At 36.3% G+C, this 25,611-nt stretch overlaps 1 protein-coding gene across 1 annotated transcript in view; it reads left to right on the top strand.

Annotated features, from left to right (window-relative positions):
- Window positions 1-25,611, top strand: part of MED12L (mediator complex subunit 12L) — a 372,681-nt gene that overhangs the window by 34,826 nt on the left and 312,244 nt on the right. Inside the window, exons 3-4 of the mRNA XM_051983280.1 lie at window positions 2,855-3,046; window positions 8,998-9,157. Of these exons, the coding sequence (XP_051839240.1) occupies window positions 2,855-3,046; window positions 8,998-9,157 (352 nt within the window). The remainder of the gene's footprint in view (window positions 1-2,854; window positions 3,047-8,997; window positions 9,158-25,611) is intronic.

Genomic DNA, 25,611 nt, shown 5'->3' with positions numbered 1-25,611 from the left:
AAGGGAAACTGTAAGAACCACCATATTGAGATTTCTGGCACTGAAATACCTTGGTCCATTTAAGCTTTTTTATTCCCTGCATCCTAAAAAGTCAACTTTGTTACAGTCTCAAAGGTTAACCCTTTTTGCTGGCATTTGTGCAGTGGATAGAGTGCCTTGCCTTATGTCTGGAAAACTCACTTTCCTGAGTTCAAATCTGGCCTCTGACCCTTATTCGCTGTGTGACGCTGGACCAGTAACTTAATCCCATTTGCCTCAGTTTCCTTATCTGCAAAATGAGCTGGAACAAGGAAATAAATAAACTACTACAGTATCTTTGCCAAGAAAATCCAAAATGGGGTCATGAAGAGTTGGATACAACTGGCATGATTAAACTGAATAAGTATTTAATGTTAGAATAGTGCTTTACTATTTAATAAAGTGCATTCATTTTCTTGATCTTTTCTGATCCTTATGAGGCTGGTGGGTTTACCTTGTTCCTCCAGAGGCTCAGAGAACTAGCAGAACTTGAACGTGGATCAGGGTATTCTGACTCCGGAGTTCACTATTCTTTCTAGTATGATGTTCTTCCCACTTCTGATTATGGCACACCAATGTGTGCCAGATGCCTGAAATTCTAAGAAACACGTAGCCCATTGGTTTCCCAAGTTTTGAGTATGGAGATTGTTTTTGATTTCATGTGTCAGCTCTTCCCCATATGATAGTAAGGCTATTCATATCTGATTGAGAAACAGATAATGACAAAAACTCAAGCAACCGACAAACCTCCCATGGATTCAGTAATGCTTGTCGCTGAAATTATATTCTTAAATCCCAGCAGCATATGTATTACACTTGAAAAATAGTAATGCATTATCTGTGCAGGACAATATTTGTTCAGCTAACAGAAGGTAAAGTTGCTTATTTTTTTATACTGAAAGAAGCTGGATATCTTGTTGGAGCTAAACAGTGATCCAATTGGCAGTAGTTGACCTGTACAAAGATTTATGAACTCTTTAAATATATGCCCAACAGAACCTTTGAGGGGTCTCTGGTCCCCCTGAGTTAGGAATTGTTGTTTTACACACTTTCCTCGTCCTTCATTCCTGCCATTTCTTTGTTATGGAGACGATTATTTTAGGTTTTTTTTTTTTTTTTTTAATACATTCTAAACTGGAGGAAATAAACACTTAAAATTAAATGTCAAAAATCATACTCTTCCTCATACTCTCTTTAAATCTTCTACTTCCCTGAAAATGATGCTTCCTACATCTATTCAGAAGATGTTCATAGGACCCAGGATGCATATGCAATTATACTGAGTTCCATTGGTATTATTAAGTCCATGGAAGAAAGTGTAATTATAAAAGCAAACAGCCCAAATTTTAATCATGCACTAATCAAAAAGGATCAAGGAACACCTACTTCACATCTTTTAAAAAATTGCTCTTCTTTCATATTCAGGTAGACAGATTTAGCTAATTGCTTACACCTGTACACCAGGCTACAGACTAAATATTTATTGACTCATGAACATCTAACTCAGATGATAATTCATCTTTTAAAAATTGTGCTTACTCTTGCTGCACAGTTAGGGCTGTTAAGTCCTATTGGTTGTCACTTCCTGCTGTGTCTTGGGACACTGGGAGGGACTAGCCTACTTAGAAAAAAAAAGTAATAGGTAAGGGAGAGCTGCTTAAAGAGACTTCTTAGGAAAATTGAAACAAGTTTATATTTTTGTTGTTGTTACCATTCAGTTATAGTGAACCTATTTAAAGTTTTTTTGGGAAGAGACACTGAAGTATATTGCTCTTTCTCAAGCTTATTTTATAGATGAAGAAATGGAGGTGAATAGAGTTGTGTCTTCTCTAGGGTTTGAGGCCATATTTAAATTCAGTAAGATGAGTCTTCCTGACTCCAGGCCTAATATTCCTATAGTGCCACCAAGCTGCCCTGAGTTTATAAAGCTTCATCCATTTCCATTTGGTCACTTTCCTGAATATTTCTGGATTTTTTTAAAACCAATAATATAGAAATGAAGAAAACAGCTCCATTTTTCTCAAGTGTAACTATTGTTATTATGAAAAACCAGTCTCAATAAGATTGTCAGGTCAATTGAAAACTTGGGGTGTTTATAAATTATTTGCTGTGAAAAGAAAATTTAAATGACCTTTGACCAAATTTCAGAATCCTTAATGTAAATACAGGTTTCTTCTTGAAAATATGTACTATTTAGATGATGGAAGAAGGAAGAAAGATTATTGTGTAATTACTAGATTTTTCTAATACTGTTAAAACCCAGAATTCATATTTAGATAAATATTCTCCTAGCAGCCTGGGTGTAATTAATATTAATAGGAATATCTAATGTGGTAAAAGAGGAAGTTTAACCTTATAGCAAGGCAAAAGCTATTCATCTTTAAAATGTTCAATATTTCATCTTGTCTAATGTCATTAAAGCCCTGCCCACCTCTACCCCTCTTTTTTTTTCCTTGGTGGAATAATTTATGTTATTTACATTTCTTTTTTTTTCCCCCTGAGATAATTGGAGTTAAGTGACTTGCCCAGGGTCACATAGCTAGGGAGTATTAAGTGTCTGAGGTCAGAGTTGAACTCTGGTCCTCCTGACTTCAGGGCTGGTGCTATCCACTGTGCTATGTAGCTGCCCCTATTATTTAGATTTCTAAAGAACAATGGTAATATTTGATTTTTAGTGGAAATCTCAACTTTTTTCTTCAAGGGATTGAATCTTAATCCTATTATGTGATTGGCTAAATTGGTGACTTCAATTAAATTGTAATCATGAATTTTTAATACAGCAGTGTACTTTATTATCCTCCATAATATTTTCTCTTTTTTTCCCCTTTTCCACTAGATTGGAGCTTATTTTAGCAGCATATTAGCAGAGAAACTGAAGTTAAATACTTTCCAGGACACAGGAAAGAAGAAGCCACAAGTTAATGCTAAAGATAATTATTGGCTGGTGACTGCTCGATCCCAGAGTGCAATTCACAATTGGTTCTCAGATTTAGCAGGAAATAAACCACTTGCTAACTTAGCAAAAAAGGTATTGGCTGGCTTTTTTTCCCCCACATTGCTTTAATGTTTGGTTTTCTCCAATGTAGGGAAGCTCATAGTAATGAACTTCCTCCTTCCTTCAAATAGGAGGAGTTAGACTTTATATATAAACTATTGTGTGTGTGTGTGTGTGTGTGTGTGTGTGTGTGTGTATGTTTTATATATATACATATATAAATAAATCGTATATTTGCATATATGTTGATTGTATATGTATTTAGACTTTGTATATACTTTTACCCCTTTCTTACTTTTGAATTGTGTATCCTGGATAGGGCTTCTGTCTAAATTGAGAAGCCTTACATGGAAGCACAGTCTATATTGACCTACTGCAGGTAGAGAAGGAAGGACTTTGACATCCAAAGCAGGTACCAAGAATCCACCAATTTCCATGACTTTGGGAAGTCCTTAAGAGCAGAGCTAAGTTTGTACAACTAACTAACTAACTAACTAACTAACTTTCCTTGCCTTTATCAGTAATTCACTCCTCTTAAAAAAAAAAAAAAAGCATCTTGAACTTCCTAGCTAAGTCTTGTTTCCCTCCATCAAATGAGACCAAGATTGAGGTTCTGTGTGTTCTTCATGAAAGAGTGAAATGAATTGAGTTTGCCAGGCTTGTTGGATCCTTTCCTTTTCTTTTGGTCATTGTGCCTCAGAATGAATATTTTCTTGTCATGGGGATAAAGACACACAGGATCAGTAATCTTGTAGACCGACTGTTATTGGAAACTGGCTAAAGAGCTATAGAAACCTTTTTTCTTGGTAGACTTAGAAATGGCTTCCTTTATCTCTGACCTCTTGGACAGTTTTCCCAACGAGCATGTGGATCTCCTTGCAGTCTCTTCTGAAGTTTTTTTTTTTGTCCAAAGTGTTTCTGTCTTACTTTCTTAACTTTTCAGTGGGAGGAAGAGCTTCCTTGAAGGAAATCCTTCCATAGAGGACTTGTTGCTTTTCATTGGTCTCATTTTTGTTACCGTGATAGGTTTCTGTGCCCAGACCCAGCTGAAATATTTAAATGTATAAACCAATCTACTCCAAACTAAACATTTATAAAGCACCTATGTGTGCCAGGCACCTTGCTAAGTGCAAACCTAACCTATTCCTAGTCCTTTCCTTTTTGGGTCACATCACTAAAAATTGTTGGACTGTTTGGCTTTGTCTCTTTCCAGTGGTGAATAGTTTACTCAGTGACCTTCCTGAAGATCAGGCTAATTTCATCTGAGTATGTTTTATTATTATTATTTTTCTTTTTTGCTTTCCCTCCACTAGGAATTCCTATGCTGTTTGTTGATTAGCAACTCCAGTGCCTGCATGGCCAGCCCGGCATTCTTTTTCACAGATTTTCCTGTTCTGGAAGCATTTCAAACATATTTTTGATGCTCCCTAAATGCCCTGCTAGCAAAGGGATGATATACTTTGCATTAGAGGTGTATTGATCTAGGAGAGTCATCTTTTAGGAAGGAGAGATTTCCTGCAGTAGTTTGTTAGTCAATGTTCTTCTCTCTTTATTAGGAGCTGCTTACCCTGGCCAAATCAGGTGTTGTTCAGGTAAGCCGTGGCATTCCTTCTTTGCAAAATTATGGATGTTTTCTTTGTAGAACCATTGAACATAGTTTGAAGTAGTCATTTCTTGGGCTTTTTTTTTTTTTTAAGAGCATTTTCAGTTGGCCTGAGCATCTGTTCCTCTTGGAATTGCAAAATTATTCATTCTCTGCATGTTTTTCATAAGTTTTTTTTTTTGTTGTTGTTGTTGTTGTTAATTTTTTAAGTTCTGGTATTGGCTTCTTGCATTTCTTGTAGAATTCCTCTTTCAGATAGTTTATGGCAGCAATCCTCAACTTTCCTGCTGAGATCACAAATCAATTTCCAACTCTGATTTGGGGTCTAATGGAGTTGGGGATATGTGAAAGATCAAATTGCCTAACTTGTTTTGCTGTCAGAATGAACCATGTAAATTGCCAGGTGTTTTGCTTCAGAGAGGTTGACAACTGCATGGTGGGAAGGGGACAAGGTTTTTTAACTGATTGACAGTAACAGCTGGATTTTGAATGGGAGCTTTCCTTGCTGCTTGAGTATGCTATAGGGAATGTCTTTAAATTTTGCAAACTTCTCTAGTCTTCATTTACCCATTTCAGGTCGTAATCTGATCAGTCTGCCCTGTGGTGGTGATCCATTTTGGCCCTACTGGGGCAGTAGATGACGCCAGTGGGGAAGAATGTGGAAAGAGGAATGGTTAGGGAGAAGAGAGGGCTCCTCCGTGGGAGGAAAACAGTAGCTACATATTGGATGGTCTTAATGTTATACTGTTATGTAGCTACAGTTGTTACCTTTCTGAAAAACAGTAATATTATGTCATTTCAAGCATTATTGTATTTATGTAACTGTCTTGGCAGACAAGAAGGATATTTACATGTGCCAGATGAATGACTGAATCAAACAGATACCCCAAACTTTTGACCGGTTTTCTCTATTAAAAGTACTTTCTATCTCTGTAAGAAAGATCAATCATTTTGGTTCACTTGAGTTTTTTCCTTCTGGTTTGTATGATTTCTTGTGGTTTGGTTCAGCACTGGCTATAGCTGTAAATTGGACAAAACTGTTGATCCCTCTCTTCTTCCCTAATTATATAACTATCTTCTCATAAATGTGTATGTGTAAATATATGTATATTTTTTCTGAATTTTAAGCACTCAAATTTAGCTAACTACTCCTCTTGGGAGATTGCTTGTGAGAGTAACATTAGAGTTTTTGCCCAGGGCTGTTATAATATCTCCTACTTGCTCAGTTTTGTTGGATATTTCATCTAAATATTTAATATGTTGTATTAAATTTATCTTCTTCAGCTTTTAATCCTCCTGCCGATTGCTGTTCCAAAGAAATCATTTAGGCTTTCCAGGAAAGATAGCATCAGTAATAACTCTCTGAGGTGGCAAACTTCTCCCGCTATTGTTTGTCTATCTGCTCTGGATCTTGGTCCTAAAACATTTTTCTGTGTGCCTGCCTGAGAAGCAGCCTGGCCTTTGACAGATATTTGACACACCAAATATTGTATTAGAGGAAGCGGCAGATCTGACCTTGGGATGACTAAGTGCTTGTTTTCCTATAATGGTCTTGAAAGATGTAGTCAGTGAACTCGGAGCCTCATGCCCTTTCCATGAAATGCTTCACAAGCAAAACCTCCACTAATTCTTGGCCAGATGCTTTACAAGGGCCCAGAACTTGAAGCCTTATTCATTAGGCTCATGTTCCCTTCATTCCCTTTTGAGTTGTGGCTGCCAAATTGGAGGGGCTGGCCAAGGATGAGAAGATGGTGTGTGTGGAAATCAGTTGTCTGTTTTGAAACTGTTAATTCCAATGGAAAAAAATTATCTAGTGAGACATTTGTTTTCTAGAAGGCTTTCGTATATTCCTTTGTGACCTTCAATGGCCCTGTGGGATAGTAGGGGAATGGGTAAGAATGGGGAAAAGAATAAGGTACTTTTAGAGATATTATCTCATTTTATCCTCAGAATAACCCTGGGAGGTGGGTGTTGTTATTATTCTCATTTTACATTTGAGGAAATTGAGACAGAGTTTAAATAACTTTTTCAGGATCACATGATTAAGGCTGAATTTGAACTTAAGGCTTTCCAACTCCACGATCATAGATTTAAAGATAGAAGAATCTTTGGAGGCCATCCCATACAATCCCCTTCTTTTACAGATTAAGGTGTTTAAATGGCTTGCTCAAGTTCACAAAAGATCATTAAGTAGAAAAGGTAGAATTTAAATCCAGATCCTTGTCTCCAGATCATAGCTCTCTACTCCTTGTTATTCTGAAGCCAGTGGAGCATGTGTTGTTTTTTCTTCATTTATACAGGGAGAAATGAAAAAGACTGAGAGCTTTAGTGATTAGTCCCATTTTCACACAAGTAGTAGCAGAACCAGGAATGTTCTTATTTCAAGTTCTGTGCTCCTTTTTTTTTTTCTTAACCTATTCTGATGTTGGGACGTAGTGGGTCCCACCTACTGTCACAACTAAATGTACTTATTGGCCTGGATCCCCTTCCTTGGATTTTCAGGCATTTGAGACTTTGAGAAAGCATCACTAGCCCTTTCTAATGGCTCCCCTTTGCTTTTCTGTGCTTGGGGGTTCCATTTCCCTCACATAAGTCTGAAAAGAAATAATAAACTTCTGGAAGCACCTCATTTAAATGAATAAATTAACTCTTCCATCATTCCTTGTTATGGGCTAGAACTCTGAACTTGAAACAAAGGATTCTTACAAGGTAAGAATATAAATCAGTGGAATCGATAGAGACAATTCCTATTTCATTTATACACCGTATTTTCTATTTCAGTTTTGTTAGGATTGCTAAGGTATCATTTTTAGCGTTTATAACTTCTATTGAGAACAAGTGTGATTGGATAGATTGAGTGTCCTCAGTTAGGAATCCTGGGATTTCATGCTCGGTCTCTGTATCCCACTGGGCAAGCTACTTGAGTTCTTGGTGTCTCAAGAAAAATTCTAAGACCAAGTTTCAGAGCAGAAACTCTTGGCCACCCAGAGTGTGTTCTATGGAGAGTGTGTTCTATGGGAGATTCTTATAGCAGTGTAATCACAGATCTGCCAACTCTTCCCCCTTCTCATTTATATAGAGTACTGATTCTTAAAATGGGGCCATGGATTAACTAAGAACACTGAGAAGTGAGGGATGTCTCTGAACTTGTTTGGGGAAAAGACATGATTACAAAGGAAACCAATTTATGTTATATAAAGCCATGATCTTTATGTAACATAATTGGTTTCCTGTGTATTTTATTTTATGCATTTAAAAATATTCTGATGGCCATGGACTTCATCAGATTTTACAGATCCTTCACTGGCGTCTATGATACATAAAAGATTAAGAACTTTAAAGCAGAAGTTTGAGGAATATAAATGCTTACTTTACAACTCTGTGAAGTATAAAATATAGGAATATTATCATCCTAGTTGCAGAGGAGGAAACTGAGGCTCAATAAGGGTAAAGGATATAAAATTACACATCTAACTTAGTGGATTTAAATCCAGACACCAAGGTGGATGTTGTTCTTTACTCTTTCTTGTAAACATTCTGCCCCTCCATATTATCGGTTTGTCCTTCCACATTAGTGCTCATCCCTTCCATATAAGTTTTTTTTGCCTCTCCATATTAACCTTTAGTAGCAGACACTTTTGAAGTTTTTTGCATTCTGTGCCACTTAGGAAATACAGATAATGCAAAGCATTTAACAAATGTTTCTTTGCAAAGTGGGCTTGGTACAGGGAGAAGTTTTATATTTCAGTTCTTGCTTTAAGTTTTGTATTTTAAAATATTTCCTCTCTCCTTCTGCCCTTTAAGACTCAGGTTTTAGGATCCTTATGAGTTATGAGAAGATTCACAAACATTTGTTCTCATTTCCAAAGTGTGTTTGAATGATCTTTTCAAAGGGAAGAGTCTATATTTCATTTTTTTAGGTTAGTGTCTTGTTCAAGGTCCTCTAGCTAGTCTAGTGCAGAACTGACCCTGGAACCCAGGTATTCACACTTCCATTTCACTTTGCTTTGAATTCTACTAGACTATTCCTCCAGAAAAAAAGTAAGAACTTTATCTTGTAAAACCTCTTTCCAAATCTACTAGTTGAATTTTCATTTCACTCATTTTTTCTTTTGCAAGTAAGTAAATTTCATTTTTGACTTGTTCCTTCCCTCCTTCCCCTCTATCCTTAGAAATGATTTGGATTCAAACTTGAACTTGTACTTTATTATTATGTGACTTACTAGGTAACTTGATGCTCCAGGGATCCTCAGCCTTCCTTCCATATCAAATTAAGTGACTGGAAGAGATGAACACCACGGTCCTTTTCAGCTCTCAGTCCTAGGATCAAAATGTCCTCTTCTGAATGTGATAAACATTGATTTATTTCTCTCTTTTTAAGGTTCCTATCCTCAGCAAAAAAGAGGATGTTTTTGCATATTTAGCAAAATATTCAGTGCCATTGCTTCGAGCAGCATGGCTGATCAAGATGACGTGTGCCTACTATTCTGCTATTTCTGAGGCTAAGATTAAGAAGCGTCAGGCAACTGATCCGAATATGGGTAAGTTATGGGCTGCAATTCTTCAGTGTGTAGTCCTTATTCAGCAAATATTTAGATTGTACTGTGCTAGGTTCTGTGCATGATATCAGAAAAGTTAGATTTTCTTCAAGTTTCCAAGTTTAATCTTGAACAACAAAAACACTTGTAGCTTGTAGGTAAAGATGCTTTGATTACATTGATGCCATTTCTCGATAATTGCCCCAAATTGAACTATCCATTATTTTAAAAATAGTTAAAAATAAGAACAATTCAACAAATTGACTGTGACTTCTGCCACATTTCCCACCTGTAGTCCAACAGCTCTCAGAAGAGGAAGATGAATTTTATCATTGGTTCTGTGGACTCTAGATTAGCCATTGCTTTGATCTTACTCCTGATATTTTAAAATATGGGTTTTACTTTGTATTATTGTGACCAGGATGTAAATTGTTTTCTTGTTTCTGCTTTATTCTGCTTTAGTTTATACTGATTTATTTCCATTTCTCAAGAGTTCTTCATATTGTTTCTAATTGTGTAGAAATATTCTATTCAAACATCATAATTTATTTAGCTGTTCCTTAATTGATAGACTCTCATTTTTGTTTCCATTTTTTGCTACCATAAAATGTGTTGCTATTTGTACATTTGGGGACTTTTCTCTGTCTTTGATTTCTTCCAGCCCACTAGTCAGTAGGTCATAGATTATAGGCATTAGATTTATTCTTCTCCCCTAGTTCTCGCTGAATTGGTTTCCACAATAGATTTATAGCTCTGTTAAGTGTGTTAAAATGCTTGTTTCCACACACTTCTACAACATAAACTATTTCTCTATCATCTTTGCTGATTGTGAGATGATACTTAAGTCAAATTAAAAAAACTTTGGGGGACGTAGGCAAAGGAATCGGGATTAAATGACTTGCCCAGGTCCCACAGCTGGTAACTGTCAAGTCTGAATTTGAACTCAGCTCCTCCTGACTCCAGGGCTGGCCACCGTTTTACCTAGCTACCCCTTAATTTTAATTACTTATGATTTGGGACTTTTTAAAATTGGTTGTCTAGCATTTGCATTCTTATTCTCTAAACTATTGTACATAATTTTTGACCGCTTTTCTGTTGGTGATACTTGTATCACTTTCCTCTATCTCTTGGGTATCAGTATTTGATGCAGTTTCCCATGCCTTCCCCCCTTATCAACAAAGTTGCTCTTCTATGTCCCACCTTAATCCTTAGAGCAGGAGGCTGTGACTTTTTACCATGCCTAAGGTGAAGGCTAAGATTATTAAATGTCTTCTTTATTCTGGAAAAGCTAGCGTAATAACAGAGAATACGGATGAGAGAACAGATTATTTACCAGAACCCGAAGTTCTAAAATGATCCACAGAGCTGACTTAAAGAACTTCTCTTTTTAGAGGGAAAAAAGTGATTATTCCAGCTGATAGTAAACAACAATAAAAATAATTGATAAACTGAGACTTTGACATCTTTATTTGTGTAATTTTCACCAACCCATAACTCTTTTTAACTTTTTAATATGACTAAATCCAAGTGATGAATACTTCCCCCCCCCCTTTTTTTTTTTATTGGACCTGGCGTGTGGCAGGTGCTTAATGTTTATTGACTGACTTGGCTGACTTATCTTATCAGACACCTTTCATTACTTCTTTTCTCCAAAAAGATTGTCCTTGATTTTCATTTAACCTGATCTTACCTGGATTCAGATATTCATTGGCAGAAAACAGTATATTGAATTGGAAAGAATTGAAGGGTTGAGAAATTTGAGTTGCAACTAATTTGCTCTCTGCCATATAGTGTATAGTAATGTGTATTTCTCCTACATTGTCCGTTCTCCCCCACTCCACCCCCAAAGTGTTTTTGGTGTTGCCATCAGTCTGTAGTGGATGGTCCCTGGGTTGGACCCAATGAAACAGTCTTTTTATCCTTAAACTCAATTTTTGAAGAATTCCTTGAGGAATTTGAGAAATACTTGCTGTAGTGACTAGACTCAGAACAGGAAGGAGGCATTTTGGAGGAACCTTGGAAATGTGGTTATAAAGGAGAAATCGGTAAGTTGAGCTGTGTGAGATCAGTGAAAAACACTTGCTATTGGGGAAGAGACAGGCTGTTCTCTATAAACTGCTAATGACAAAGATTCTTCATGTACAGAGAAATGAAATAGCATAAATTTGAAGGAAGTCAAGAAATCCAGAAAGCAGAGGAAAAGGATTATAACCATTAGGTTATAATTAAATTCTTTTGATGTTAGATACATTCACTTTAGAGATATTTGAGTGGGATGTTTAAAACTTAAAAGCTAATTTGATCACTTTTTGTGGACCTCACCTTTGTGGATGTGTCTTTCTCCATCCCTCCGTCAACAGTAAACACTTATTAAGTACCTACTTTGTTTCAGGCACTGTGCTAAAATCGCAGGGATAGAAAGACAAAACAGGCCTTGTTTTCAAGGGGCTCACAATTTCCTGGGGGAAGCAACATGTAAACAGCTACATACCAACAAAATAAAAGGTGTAGATTAGAGATCACAGGGCAAAGTTACTAGCATCAAATGGGCTTGGGGAAGACTCTTTCCATGAGATGGGATTTTAATTGAGATTTGAAGCTAGGAGACACCCAGATATGAGAAGGAAGACAATTCTAGGCATAGAAGATAGTCAGTGATCCTGTTATAACCTCAAAGTGTCTTGTCTTTCCTCAAAATTTAATTTATATTTTCACTTTTGCATGACCTTCAAAGAAAACTTCCATTTCTTTATAACTGGAATAAAAAAAGAGTAAAGTTAAAAGTTTAGTAAAAGCAACATGACAGGCTTGTTGGTCAATACATGTAATGATTCATATCTGTAAATCTCTCATCTTTGCAAAGAAATGAAGAATGTTCTGAAGTTATTTTGTCTGCCCTCTATCTGAGCAGAATTATTCCTAAATTGCTCCAGACAAATGGGATTCTGTCCCATTTTCAACTATCTTCAGAGATTCTGAAACCTGGTTCTCTAGCACTTCATAATTCTGGTGGGTGTCTAAATTTATTAGGGCAAATACCCTTTTCTGATACAGAGATTTCTTAACCATCTGTCATTGTTGGCCCTAAGTTCTTCAGAGAGGTTCCACCTAAATCTTGAGTACTTTCTTCTTACTAAGAGGGGGTGGGGGGTGGGGATGGGGGGGTGGTATACCAGTACACTGCTCTGGTACATTGTTGTCCCTAATTTTTGCTCCCTAACTTGCCTTCCTCCTATCGGCCTTGATAATGTCTCATATGCCCACACTTGGCACTTTTACGTATCACATTGCCCTTCTCAGTGTTCCTCACCTGTAGGATATTCCAGTTCCCTTTTTCACTGGCTGTCCCCCGTAATGGTTATAACCCTTTCCCACCTTTCCTCTGCTTTCTGGATTACTTGACTTCCTTCTAGACTCAGTTCAAATCTCACTTTCTCTAGGAGACCCATTTTAATCAGTGGATAGAGTACCACCCCTGAAGTCAGGAGGACCTGAGTTCAAATCTGTCTTCAGATACTTAACACTTCCTTGCTGTGTGACCCTGGGCAAGTCATTTAACCCTAATTGCCTCTGCAAGGAAAAACAAAAAGATTCCCTTCTATTTACAATGTATCTATCTTGTTGGCACATAATCTTTTATATGTTGTCTTCCTTGTTAGAATCATTTGAGGTAAGGACCATATTTTTGCCGCCTTTTCATTTCCCCGATGCTTAGCACAATACTTGACACATATTAATGTTTGTTCTCTTAATAGTTATTGACAGAAATAACAAAATGATCTGACTGATTGTATCTATAAAACTAGGTCTTTTTTTATTAAAGTTTTTAAATTTTAAACATATGCATGGATAATTTTTCAACATTAATGCCTGCAAAACCTTGTATTCCAATCTCTCCTCCCCGCCCCCAAACTTTCCCCCCTAAGCAATGGCAAGCAATCCAATACATGTTAAACATGGTAAAAATATATAAAACCGTCATTATTATAGTCACATCTTAAAGTTGTGATGATTTTACCTCTGATCAACTTGTTAGTTCATGAGGAGTGTGGACTGGTTCTCTCTCTGGAAAATAGGGCTATTCTTTGTCTTCAAAACTCACGGAAAAAGAGCTGAGGGAGGACTTCACAATGGCAGTGATGGTGATTTTATACAACATCTAGAATGAGAAAAGTAAACTTTGCTTTGCTCAGACCTCATTTGTACTACTGTGCTCAGTTTGTGTTGTATTTGAATGAGATTGAAAAATCTGTAACATGTTTATAGTTTGGTGGCCCTGATGGTGTGAAGTGAAGGCTCTAGGGGCTTTGAATCTAGACTCAAGAAGATACTGGGCAGTGGAGCTGGGCACGGTAGCTTCCTTTCAAATATCTGAAAAGATTTCTCGTCAATCACCCTAGGAGAGGAGTCAGAAATAGGACCAATGTTTGGAAGTTGCAGTAAAACAAATTTTGTGTCATTCATATGATGAAAGAAATAACCAACCCTTTTCTTATTAGGTAGTGAGCTCTGTGTCACTGGGAGTGTTCAAAATGGCTAGATGATCGCCGATCAGGGATATTCTATAGGTGTGTAAGAAAGGTTTAGGCTGATTACTGCTATGATCTCTCTTAGTACGTCTCTGCTTCTCCTGTTCTAACTAGAGGAAGAGTTTGGTCTTCTGTTTTTTAAAATCCATTTAAGTAGGATTAACAAACCAAGGCTACTTCTGACCATAGTCTTCTGAACTCTATCATAAACCTAGAAATTCACTTTAGCCCTTGAACTCAAATTTTGGAAGGACCTTTACCCCAGACCCCTCCTTCTGATTGGAGGATGAACATCTTCTCCATAGGGAACAAGCTCAGCCCAGCTACATCTCCCTCATTTCTCACCCAATTATACTCCCGTGGATTTCTCCATCAGATCTTTGGCTGGGTATTACCCCTTTTTCCCTTACCTCTTTTCTGTTCCATTTTGTGTGTTGTGTTCTTTAGAATATAAGCCCCCTAAAGATGAAGATTATATATTATCTTTTGCCTCTTTCAATCCCAGCTCTTATCATAGTGCTTGACATACAATGAGTGCTTAAAGAAATGTTTATTGACCAACTGAAAAGCTTGCCTTTGTAGGCTGGTGAAATCTTTGCTCTATGACACTCGTGAGTTTGTCCTCTTGATTGTTCCTCTATAATAAACCTGAACTGGAAACCAACATAGAGGATTTACTACAAATTAAGAAGATGAATTTCATGGATCAGTGGTAAGGTCTCATGATAGTTAACATCCCAGATCAGCCGAGAGGTAACACAACCTCGGTTGTATTTTTCTCACTTCATTAGTAACAGAAATGCTATATTTGACTTTTCAAAGGCTGAAATATTTTAGTAGGTCAGAGGAAAAATCAATAAATGTACTCAGGAGGACAATCATATCAGGATTGCTAGTGGGGATAAATTTTGGAAGGAAGGGTTATTAATAGTCCATCTTTATTTAAGTAACATTCATCAACTGTAAACCAGGGTTTACAGGAGCAATAAGAGAGGTAGGACGTGCTTGCATATTAAAGGATCCTGTTTAAATAAGGAATTGGATAGGGGAGTAAAGACCAGCTGGAGGAAGAAACTCTTGCCCCTAGAGACTGGTCAAGCCAGTAGTTTGAAGGCTAGAAGGGAGTCAGAGAGATGAAGTTGCTGAACTGCTACAGTATCATTACCTAACATTAATATAAGTTTTAATTCATCCACTGTAAACCAGGGTTTAGAGGAGCAATATGAGAGGTGGGGCGTGATTGCATATTAAAGGATCCTGTTTAAAGGAGGAAGAAATTTACCCCTTCTTCCACCCCCCAGAGGATGGTCAAGCTAGAAGTTTGAAGGCTAGGAGGGAGTCAGAGATAAAGTTGCTGAGCTGCTATGGTCTCATTCCCTAACATTGATATAAGTTTTAAAGTTGGCAGAACTCTTTATATATTTTTGTTGTTTTTCCACTTATTTTATTGTTCACTTATTTCAATCATGCCTTATTCTTTTTGGCAGAGATATTGGATGGTTTATTCCTTCCTTCTTCAGCTCATTTTACAATGAGGAAACTGAGGCAAACAGGATTAAGTGACTTTTCCGGTATCACACAGCTAGTTAGGTGTCTGAGGTTGGATTTGAACTTGGGTCTTTTTGACACCAGAACTGGTGCTCTATTCCTAGATGCCCTGGTTACACTATATCCAATGCAGGATAAATTGTCTCTGTGAATTCCTGGACTAAAATACTCCATGTCCTCAACTGTACATTGTACATAATGGGAATTTAATAAATGTTTGTTGTCTCACTGTATCTGTTGCCTTAGAATTCCTTAAGGCCAGGGACTGTCTTTTGTATTTTATACACAGGGCATGGTGCTTGTTATGTTATAAGTACTTTTCCTTAATTCATTTTCACCCAAATATTTCCTAACTCTTAGGACTCCATTCTTTCTCCTGGCATCGGAGAAGACTCAGCTTTTTATACCTAATCACTCTTTCATTTTTGCTTTGACACCTTCTTAAGTTTCCTTCAAGGAAATTATACAGGACCATGGAAAATGCTTGTATTCTGGAGGCAGCAGACATAATAATGTAGGCAAGTTGTGATCCCATGAAATCCGGAAAGAGTGAGGATGTACAAATGGCAGTATGCATTCAATTGTGCAGAGTTCAGCAGCTCAGTCTCTAGGAACAGGTTCTATTCTTCTGCTTCAATAGATAAAAATTCCATTCTATACATCCAGAGCAGGAATGACTACGGCAGAGTTTCCCATTGTTGGATGAGGTTTTATAGCTATATAATCATCTTGATGATTGTTCTTTAGATTTTGTGTTTTCAGTGAAAATGAGCCTTATATCCTTGAAAGAGGAACATATGTTTTATTTTCCGTTTCTCATTTAGAGTTTGAAGAGAGAGATAAAGTACTACTGTTTGATTGTTTTGTAGGGACCTTAAAAAAAAAAAAGACTACATGGAATAATATTAATAAGAAATCAGCCTTTAGCAAAATCTTAATATGAAAATTCTTAGTACAAAATCTCAGTTATTGATATGCATGGTGTTCTAGAGTAGCAGAACACATTTGGATTTCTCCCTCAGAGAGCTGATAGTAGGAAAAGTCTTAAATGGTATAGTATATATGCCAAAAGGAGAGAATTTGGTTCAACAACTATTAAGAGCCTGTTTTATACTCAGCGTGGAGGTTACAAAGATAAAAACTTTAAAAGCTCCTGCCTTAAGATGGATGTATTCCATAGGAATGTAAGCATTTATTCAAGTGAACATATGTGTATATATGTGTATGCATGCATATAGGTATATGTGTGTATGTATACATATCCTATTTATATACACACATATGCAATTTTGTTTTCCCCTAATTACATGAAAAATTACATTTAAAAAACTTTTTAAAAAGTTATGAGTTGAGTGGATACTCTTTGATATCCAGCAGGGTTCCTACTGGGCTTATATCTCAAAGAGATACTAAAGAAGGGAAAGGGACCTGTATGTGCCAAAATATTTGTGGCAGCCCTGTTTGTAGTGGCTAGAAGATGGAAATTGAATGGATGCCCATCAATTGGAGAATGGCTGGGTAAATTGTGGTATATGAATGTTATGGAATATTATTGTTCTGTAAGGAATGACCAGCAGGATGAATACAGAGAGGACTGGCGAGACTTACATGAACTGATGCTAAGTGAAATGAGCAGAACCATGAGATCATTATATACCTCAACAATGATACTGTTTGAGGATGTATTCTGATGGAAGTGGATCTCTTTGTTAAAGAGAGCTAATTCAGTTTCAATTGATCAAAGATGGACAGAAGCAGCTACACCCAAAGAAGGAACACTGGGAAATGAATGTAAACTGCTTGCATTTTGGTTTTTCTTCCTGGGTTATTTTTTTCTGAATCCAATTCTCCCTGTGCAACAAGAGAACTGTTCGGTTCTGCACACATATATTATATCTAGGATATACTGTGCCATATTTAACATGTATAGGACTGCTTGCCATCTGCGGGAGGGGATGGAGGGAAGGAGGGGAAAAGTTGGAACAGGAGTGAGTGCAAGGGATAGTGTTGTAAAAAATTACCCAGGCATGGGTTCTGGCAATAGAAAGTTATAATTATGAAAAAAAAAAGGTTTGAGTTGAAAATTTTATCCCTCCTTTACTTTTCCCCCTCTCTGAGACCATAAATGACGTGGTGATAAATAATTTGGGTGAGGGAGTTGGAGTTTGGATTGTTTGGATTTGAACTCAGTTTCACTGCGCCATCTAGCTGCTCTTCTGATACAATTTTTACATGTGCAATCATAAAATATTTCCCTACTACTTATTTTGTGCTTGAATTAAAAAAAGTGAAAAAAAATATTGAAGTGAATTTCAATTAGTTTTGAATATAGGGAACATAAGAGATAGAAGAGATTTACGTGGAAATCTATTAGAAGAAGAAGATGTAGAAAGACGGAATTTCCTAAGTGGAAATGAATTATGAATTTTTTTTTTTTTGTGTGTGTGTGTGTGTGTGTGTGTGTTTTTGTTTTTTTGTTGAGGCAATCGGGGTTAAGTGACTTGCCCAGGGTCACATAGCTAAGCAGCGTTAAGTGTCTGAGGCCAGATTTGAACTCAGGTCCCCCTGATTTCAGAGCTGGTGCTCTATCCACTGCACCACCTAACTGCCCCATGAATTATGAATTTAAGAAAGTGCTATAGAAGAGTGGTTTTGTTATTGTTTATCGTTACCATTTCTGTACTTAAGAGATTGAGTAAAAACAGCAGCAGGTCAGAAATGGCTGCTGATTTAGGGGAGCTTAATACATTTTATTTTGTGGGTGAGAGAAATACATTTTTCTTAACCATAGCAAAAGAAAGGAACTTGGCAAGTGTTAACACATAGCACAAGCACTCCTTTTGATGATGAGATTGGTATAGTAGGTACAAAGGTAAGTACAACTCGGGTCTTGTTCTCAAGCAAGGACTTTACAATCTAATAAGGCTTGGGGTAGAGGATCATAGCATTTCAGAGTTGGAAGGAAGCTAAATGATCATTGAGCTCAGAAATGGTCCCATGACATACCACCTCAAAGAAGCAGACTTGTAGCATTTGAAGAACTCAACTAAGATGAAACCCAAGGCTGTCCATTCCAGTTCAGGATAACTTTAATTGCTGGGGAATATTTACTAATTTGCAGTTTCTATCCATTACTAGTCTTGTTTTGTGGGATCAAGCAGAAAAATCCCTTTTCTTCACCACAGCTCTTCACATAGTCACATAAATACAATTATCTGTCTTCAGTCTGAGTCACCTCTTTTCTAGACTAACCCTCCTTCCCCCCCAATTTCTATGAGCTGGGAGTTCTTAACCTTTTCTGGGTCATGGATTCTTTTGGTGAACTGGGAAAACCTCAAAGTAATGTTTTTAAATGCATAAAATAAAATTAATGGGGTGATAAATGAAGAAATATTAAAGTATTTTCTAAAAAGTTCACAGATCTCAAATGAATATCCTCAACTTGAACGTATTCTTAATTAGGGTGTAAGCTCAGTGCCCTTTACCTGGCTGATTGCTTCCCTCTCTGGATACTGCTTAGCCAGTCAGTGTCCTTCCTAAAACATGACACCTGAGCTGAGTCAGATCAGGACAGAAGATGGCAAGAGACTTTCTTTGCTCCTTATTCCCGGGCTCTTTGCCTTCCTTAATGTAGCCTCAGGATACCAGCTTTTTTGGTTTCCACATCAAACTGCTCACGCATTGAGCCTGCAGTCCACTTCGATTCTCGGATCTTTTTCAGACAAGCTCCTGTCTAGCCAAGTCTATGCTATCTCATACCTATGAAGCCGATTTTTTAAAGCTGAATGTAAGACATCATCATGTCCATTCCTACTAAGTTTCATCTGAATGGATTGGCCCAGTGTGCTAGACTGACAGGATCTTTTTGAAGCCCAATTCTGTCGTCTAATACATTCGCCATCCTTTCTAGCTTTGAGCTTTCTGCCAGTTGACTTAGTATTACATTTATGGCATTATCCGAGTCTTTGGCAGAAATGTTAAGTAGCATGAAGCCAAGTACAGATCCCCAGGACACTCTAACTGGAGACGTTCTTACTTCAGCGGATCAAATGATTATAGCTCTGGAAGGGACCTCAGAAGTTGATCTTCTCAATTTATCACTGAAAGAACTGAGACTCTGAAGGATTTATGACTTTCCTGAAGTCAAGTGGAAAGGGGCAGAATGGAGATTCAAATCCAGTTCCTCTGGATTTGTATTAATTTTTTGAGTTTGTTTACTCAACCACTTACTAATCCTCTTACTTCTTCTGTTCCTAGGCCAATATCTTTTCTTTTCTTTTTTTTTTATTAATTTATTTTGATGCACATTGCTTTTTTTTTTTTAATAGCTTTTTATTTATAAGTTATATGCATGGGTAATTTTGCAGCATTGACAATTGCCAAATCTTTTGTTCCAATTTTTCCCATCCTTCCCCCCATCTCCTCCCCCAGATGGCAGGTTGACCAATACATGTTAAATATGTTAAAGTATAAATTAAATACAATATAAGCATACATGTCCTAAAAATTATTTTGCTGTACAGAAAGAATCAGACTTTGAAATAGTGTACAATTAACCTGCGAAGGAAATCAAAAATGCAGGTGGACAAAAATAGAGGGATTGGGAATTCAATGTAGGGGTTCTTAGTCATCTCCCAGAGTTCTTTCACTGGGTGTAGCTGGTTCAATCCGTTACTGCTCCATTGGAACTGATTTGGTTCATCTCATTGTTGAAGAGAGCCATATCTGTCAGAATTGATCAACATATCGTATTGTTATTGAAGCAAGTAATGATCTCCTGGTCTTGCTCATTTCACTCAGCATCAGCCATCTCCAGAATGGCTAGATGTATTCACAATTCCACCAACAGTGTATCAGTCTCCCTGTTTTCCGTGTTATCTTTTCCCTGTCATTCTAGCCAATCTGACAGGTGTATAGTGGTATCTCTGAGCTGTCTTAATTTGCATCTCTCTGATTAATAATGACTTAAAGCATCTTTTCATATGGCTAGAAATAGTTTCTATTTTTTCATCTGAGAATTGTCTGTTCATATCCTTTGACTATTTATTAGTTGGAGAACGGTTTGATTTCTTAAAAATTAGAGTCAGTTCTCTATATATTTTGGAAATGAGTAGGCTAATATCTTTTCAACAAAACCAGCTTTTCTGAAATATAGCTGAATTATAGAATAGCCAGTTTACAAATTAATCAACAGCAAGCATTCATTTATTTTTAAATTTGTTTAGTTTTTAATTTTTAAAATTTACAATTTTTATAATAGCTTTTTATTTTTCCAAATACATGCAAAGATACTTTTCATCATTCATTCTTGCAAAACCTTGTATTCCAAATTTTTCTCTCTTCTTCTTCCCCCTCCTTCAGAAAACAAGTAATCCTATATAAGTTAAACATGTTCAATTCTTCTAAACATATCTTCACATTTATCACCAGCAAGAATTTGTTAAGTACCTACTATTAGGTGCCATGTACTGTGGGGACATGAATACAATGAATGAAACAATCTCTACCTGGAATGAGCTTATAGTCTAAGGGGGAAGGAAACAAGTACGTTATAATAATAAATATAACCTAACAGCACAAATATTTCCAGAATGAATTATGTTGTTGTTGTTGAATAATATTTAGCTGTGTCCCCCATCTCACATCATTCTTACATGTTCCCCCTTGTTTTCTTCCTTTACTTGGCTCTCAGATGAAGAAGTGTTCCTTATATCAAAGTCAACTACACGTACCCATGATCCCATCGTATCTAGGATTTATTGTTCTTATGCATTCCACTTGTGTACCACTCTTTGTGGCCCCATTTTGGATTTTCTTGGTAAAGATGCTATTGAATGGTCTGCCATTTCTTTCTCCTAGCTCATTTTATAGATGAGGAAACTGAGGCAAACAGAATTATGTGACTTGCCCAGAGTCACATAGCTAAATAGTGTCTGAGGCCAGATATGAATGGCACATTCCTGAACTGGCACTTTATTCACTGTGCCATCTAGTTGCCAACAGAAGAAAATATAAGTTTAATAAATAAAAAGTAGTTAGCTTTGAAGAGAAGACTAGCAAAGCCTTCACATAAAATAGTGGTTCTCAAAGCATGGCCCAGAAATAAAACTCTTTCAGTAATAATTCTAAGATGTTATTTGCCTAAGATGTTATATACCTCTTCCTTTTCTAGCTGTATATCAATGTGAAGCCATCTTTTCCCCGTGGAATTCACCCAAAGCAACATTGCGACAGACTGAAAGCAGAAGCAGATAGGAGACTCTGTTGCTCTTTTCTTAAGCCAGATATCAAACAGATTTGTACGAAATAAAAAAAAAAAAACACAAAGAAACCATTCCTCATTAAATTTTTTTGTTTGAGAAAAGTTGTTTTTTATAAGAATTTTTATTTATTTTATCAGAATATTTATGTTAACCTGTAATGTTTTCATTTTTAAGTAAATCAATTTCTGTTTAAAAATTTATTGATTTTTAATTTCCAATATGAAAAATGTCATTCAGTATAACTAACAAAAACTTTCTCAGTAATTTTTAGTAGCACAAAGGGCTCCTGAGACTAAAAAGTTTGAAAACCACTGATACAGAAGGCATCATATGAACTGTATCTTGAAGGAAGGGGGGGATTCTAAGAGGCAAAGAGAATGAATGCTGGGCAGGAGCTAGGGCATCCAATTTGTTCAAAGGCTAGAGTTGGTACCTTTATATGAAGAACAGAGAAAAGGTTTGTTTGGCTGTTTTTACAATGTGTGAGAGGCAAAGTACTGTTCATTCAGGCTGGAAAGATAGCTGGAGGTCAGATTATGATGGATTTCAAAAGCTAAACATCAAAGATTATATTTTTTATCTTGGTGGCAATAAGGATACACTAGAGTTGGTTGACTAGGAATGTAGCATGATCAGATCTGCTTTTTAAGCAAATGCTTTTGGCAGTAGTATGTGTTCCAAATGATCTAGAGTGGTGAGAGTACAGTTGTCAGGAATCTCACTTGGAGGCTATTGAAGTAATCTCAGTGAGAAATGGTAAGGGTTGTGGGATTAGAGAAGAGATGAGATGTTAGTTAAGTTGTGGAGATAGAAATGGGAAGATTTGTATCTTATAAATTTGATACTGTTCTTTATATGTTTTAGAAATGAAATCTTTATCAAAGATACTGGCTGTAATTTTTTTTTTTTTTTTTTTGCCAGCTTTGTGTTTCCCTTGTAATTTTGTTTGTGTTGATTTTTGTGCAAATACCTTTTAATTTAATGCAATCAAAGTTGCCCATTTTGCATTTTTTGTGTTCTTTAGTTATTCTTTGATTATAAATTCCTCCTTTCTCCAAAGATCTGATAGGTAAACTATTTCTTGCTCTTCTAATTTGCTTACAGTATCACCCTTATATCCATATCACATACCCATTTTGACCTTATTTTGGTATGTGAGATGTAAATCTATGTGGAGTTTCTAACATATTTTCCAGTTTTTCCCAGCAATTTCTGTGAAATACTGAGTGCTTATCCCAGAAGCTGGAGTTTTTTGAAGTTTATCAAATTCTAGATTATCATAGTCATTGATTATTGTGTCATATGTAAATTCTTACTTATTTCAAATGGGAAAATTTGATAACTGATTTGTTTTGGGAAGTAATGGAGAGTGAGAGGTCAAACATCATACAAAGATTAGGCTGGAAAGATGGTGGTGCCTTCAATAGAAATAGAAAAGTTGGGAAGAGGAGAGAAAAGTTTTGGAGAAAAGATGATTTCAATTCTGGATGTATTGATTACCAGTTGAACAACCATATTAAAAAAAAAAAAGAAACATGGTTAGTTTATCATGATGTGATCACTTCTTTCTTTTCTAAATGTCCATAAGCTTTTTTTTTTTTTTTTGGAAGGGGGGTGGGGTAGGTATCTTTGTCATAAAGAATTTTTTAAAAAAATATTTTATTGCAGACAAGATTAGAAGGAAGCAATAAACTGGGAAACCATTTTTACATCCAAAGGATCTAATAAATACTAAATTTCTAAAATATATAGATAATTGACTCAAATTTATAATAGGTCAAGCCATTCTCCAATTGATAAATAGTCAAAGGATATGAATAGACAATTTTCAGATGAAGAAATTGAAATTATTTCTAGCCATACGAAAAAATGCTCCAAATAACTATTGATCAGAGAAAAGCCAATTAAGACAACTCTGAGATGCTACTACACACTTGTCAGATTGGCTAAGATGACAGAAAAAGGTAATGATGAATGTTGGAGGGGATGTTGGAAAACTGGGACATTGATAAATTGTTGGTGGAACTGTGAATGGATCTAACTATTCTGGAGAGCAATTTGGAACTATGCTCAAAAAGTTATCAAACTGTGCATACCCTTTAATCCAGCTGTGTTACTTACTAGGGCTTATGTCCCAAAGAGATCTTAAAGGAGGGAAAGGGACCCACATATGCAAAAATGTATGTGGCAGACCTTTTTGTAGTGAGAAGGAACTGGAAACTGAGTGGATGCCCATCAAGTGGAGAATGGATGGATAAATTATGGTATATGAATGTTATGGAATATTATTGTTCTGTAAGAAACAACCAGCAGTATGATTTCAGAAAGGGCTGGAAAGACTTACATGAACTGATGCTAAGTGAAATGAGCAGAACCAGAAGATCATTGTACATGGCAATAGCAAGACTATATGATGATTAATTCTGATGGACGTGGCTCTCTTCAACACTGAGATGATTCAGACCAGTTCTTCTTGTGCAGTGATGAAAAGAGCCATCTATATGCAGAAAGAGAACCATGGGAACAGAGTGTGGATCACAACATAGCATTCTCATTCTCTATTGTTATTTGCTTACATTTTGTTTTATTTTTCAGTTTTTCTTTGTCTTTCTTCTTGATCTGATTATTCTTGTGCAACAAGATAATTGTATAAATATATTTACATATATTGGATTTAACATGTATTTCTCATGTATATGTCAACATGTTAACATATTTAACATGTATTGGACCACCAGCCAGCTAGAGGTGAGAGTGGGGGGAAGGAGGGGAAAATTTGGAACAAAAGCTTTTGCAAGGGTCAATGCTGGAAAAATTACCCACGCATATGCTTTGTAAATAAAAAGCTTTAATAAAAAATATTTCATTTTCAGTTTCAAATTCTCCCTTGCTCTCCTCCTTCAGTTGGGAAGGAAAAAAAATTGATGCTCATTGAACATATGAAGTGATCCATCTTCTTAATGATACATTTTATAATTTTGCCAGGAGTAAAGCTTACTGGCTTTTTTGTTTGCAGATTTTTCCCTCCTCCTTCCTTTTGGATATCTGGTCATTATTTTCCTTCACTCTGTGATATTTATTAATATGTGAACTTCTTGAGAGTAGAGTCAGGAAGCTATCTCTACCACCCTACCACCCCTAATCTCTTTGTATAATCAGCACATAGCACAGTGTCAGGTACACAGAAGGTTCGTAATAAATGCTTATTTTGTTGACTTAATAGTTTTCTTGCTCTTCATATTGTTTCTTTCATTGATCACTGCTAGTGATAGCTGTGACATCCACCAATTCCACTAATGCCAGGATGAATTTTTTTCAGAGCTAGGACATATTTAAATTTATCTAGAACGACTGCATACTCTTCTCTTACCTTTCTCTCCTTACATAGCTCTTTATTCACCATCTTTGTGCTGTTCATTCCAGTTTATAAATCATTCTTCTTGTAAGAGAAAACAAAGGACAATTAGGCATCTCTGTGTTCTCTCTCTGTTTTCCATTATCGTCATATTATCCTTCTCTGGCAATGGCCCTAACCCTTCTTTCTTCTGCCTGTTTTTTCCCATCATTACTCAAAAACAAATCTCTTTGTTGGCCCTAGCTCTCCTCACCAGCTTCAACTCATCCTGACTTTTAGTTGGACAGTATTTCTATACTAACATTTCATATTTTTGTAGCCATCCTCCGTTACTTATTTTTTGATTCTATCATTGGTAGATTTAAAAAAAAATCCATTATTGATGTCTCTGTATCTACATTGGTCTCTTTAGATAATTAGTATTTTCCCTTCATTTCAGAATTTTTTTCTTTGATTTCAGAACTTCATTCTTGAGAACTTCCTTTTCCTCATGGTTCCCTCTTTGTAAATTTTTAGTTCATGGAAACCTCTCTTTTCTTCAAACTATTTGAAACCCATTTTCTAAAAACTAAGTTTCATGTCATCTTCTCTGTTCCTCTATACTTTAGGAGGGAGGGATTACTCTTGAACTCTCAAATTTCCCATCATTTCTACCTTAGTAACTAGTTCCTCTCTATTAAAATGAGATCGAGAATAAAATTTCTGCTTGTTAATTCTTTAACTTTTTGATGGATGAAATAATGATTAAAGACAATCAAAAAG

Source organism: Antechinus flavipes, chromosome 3 (genome assembly GCF_016432865.1).
Source record: "Antechinus flavipes isolate AdamAnt ecotype Samford, QLD, Australia chromosome 3, AdamAnt_v2, whole genome shotgun sequence".
NCBI classification, from domain to species: domain Eukaryota; kingdom Metazoa; phylum Chordata; class Mammalia; order Dasyuromorphia; family Dasyuridae; genus Antechinus; species Antechinus flavipes.
The sequence above is the reverse complement of the archived record's forward strand: the minus strand, read 5'-3'. Positions and strand labels throughout refer to the sequence as shown.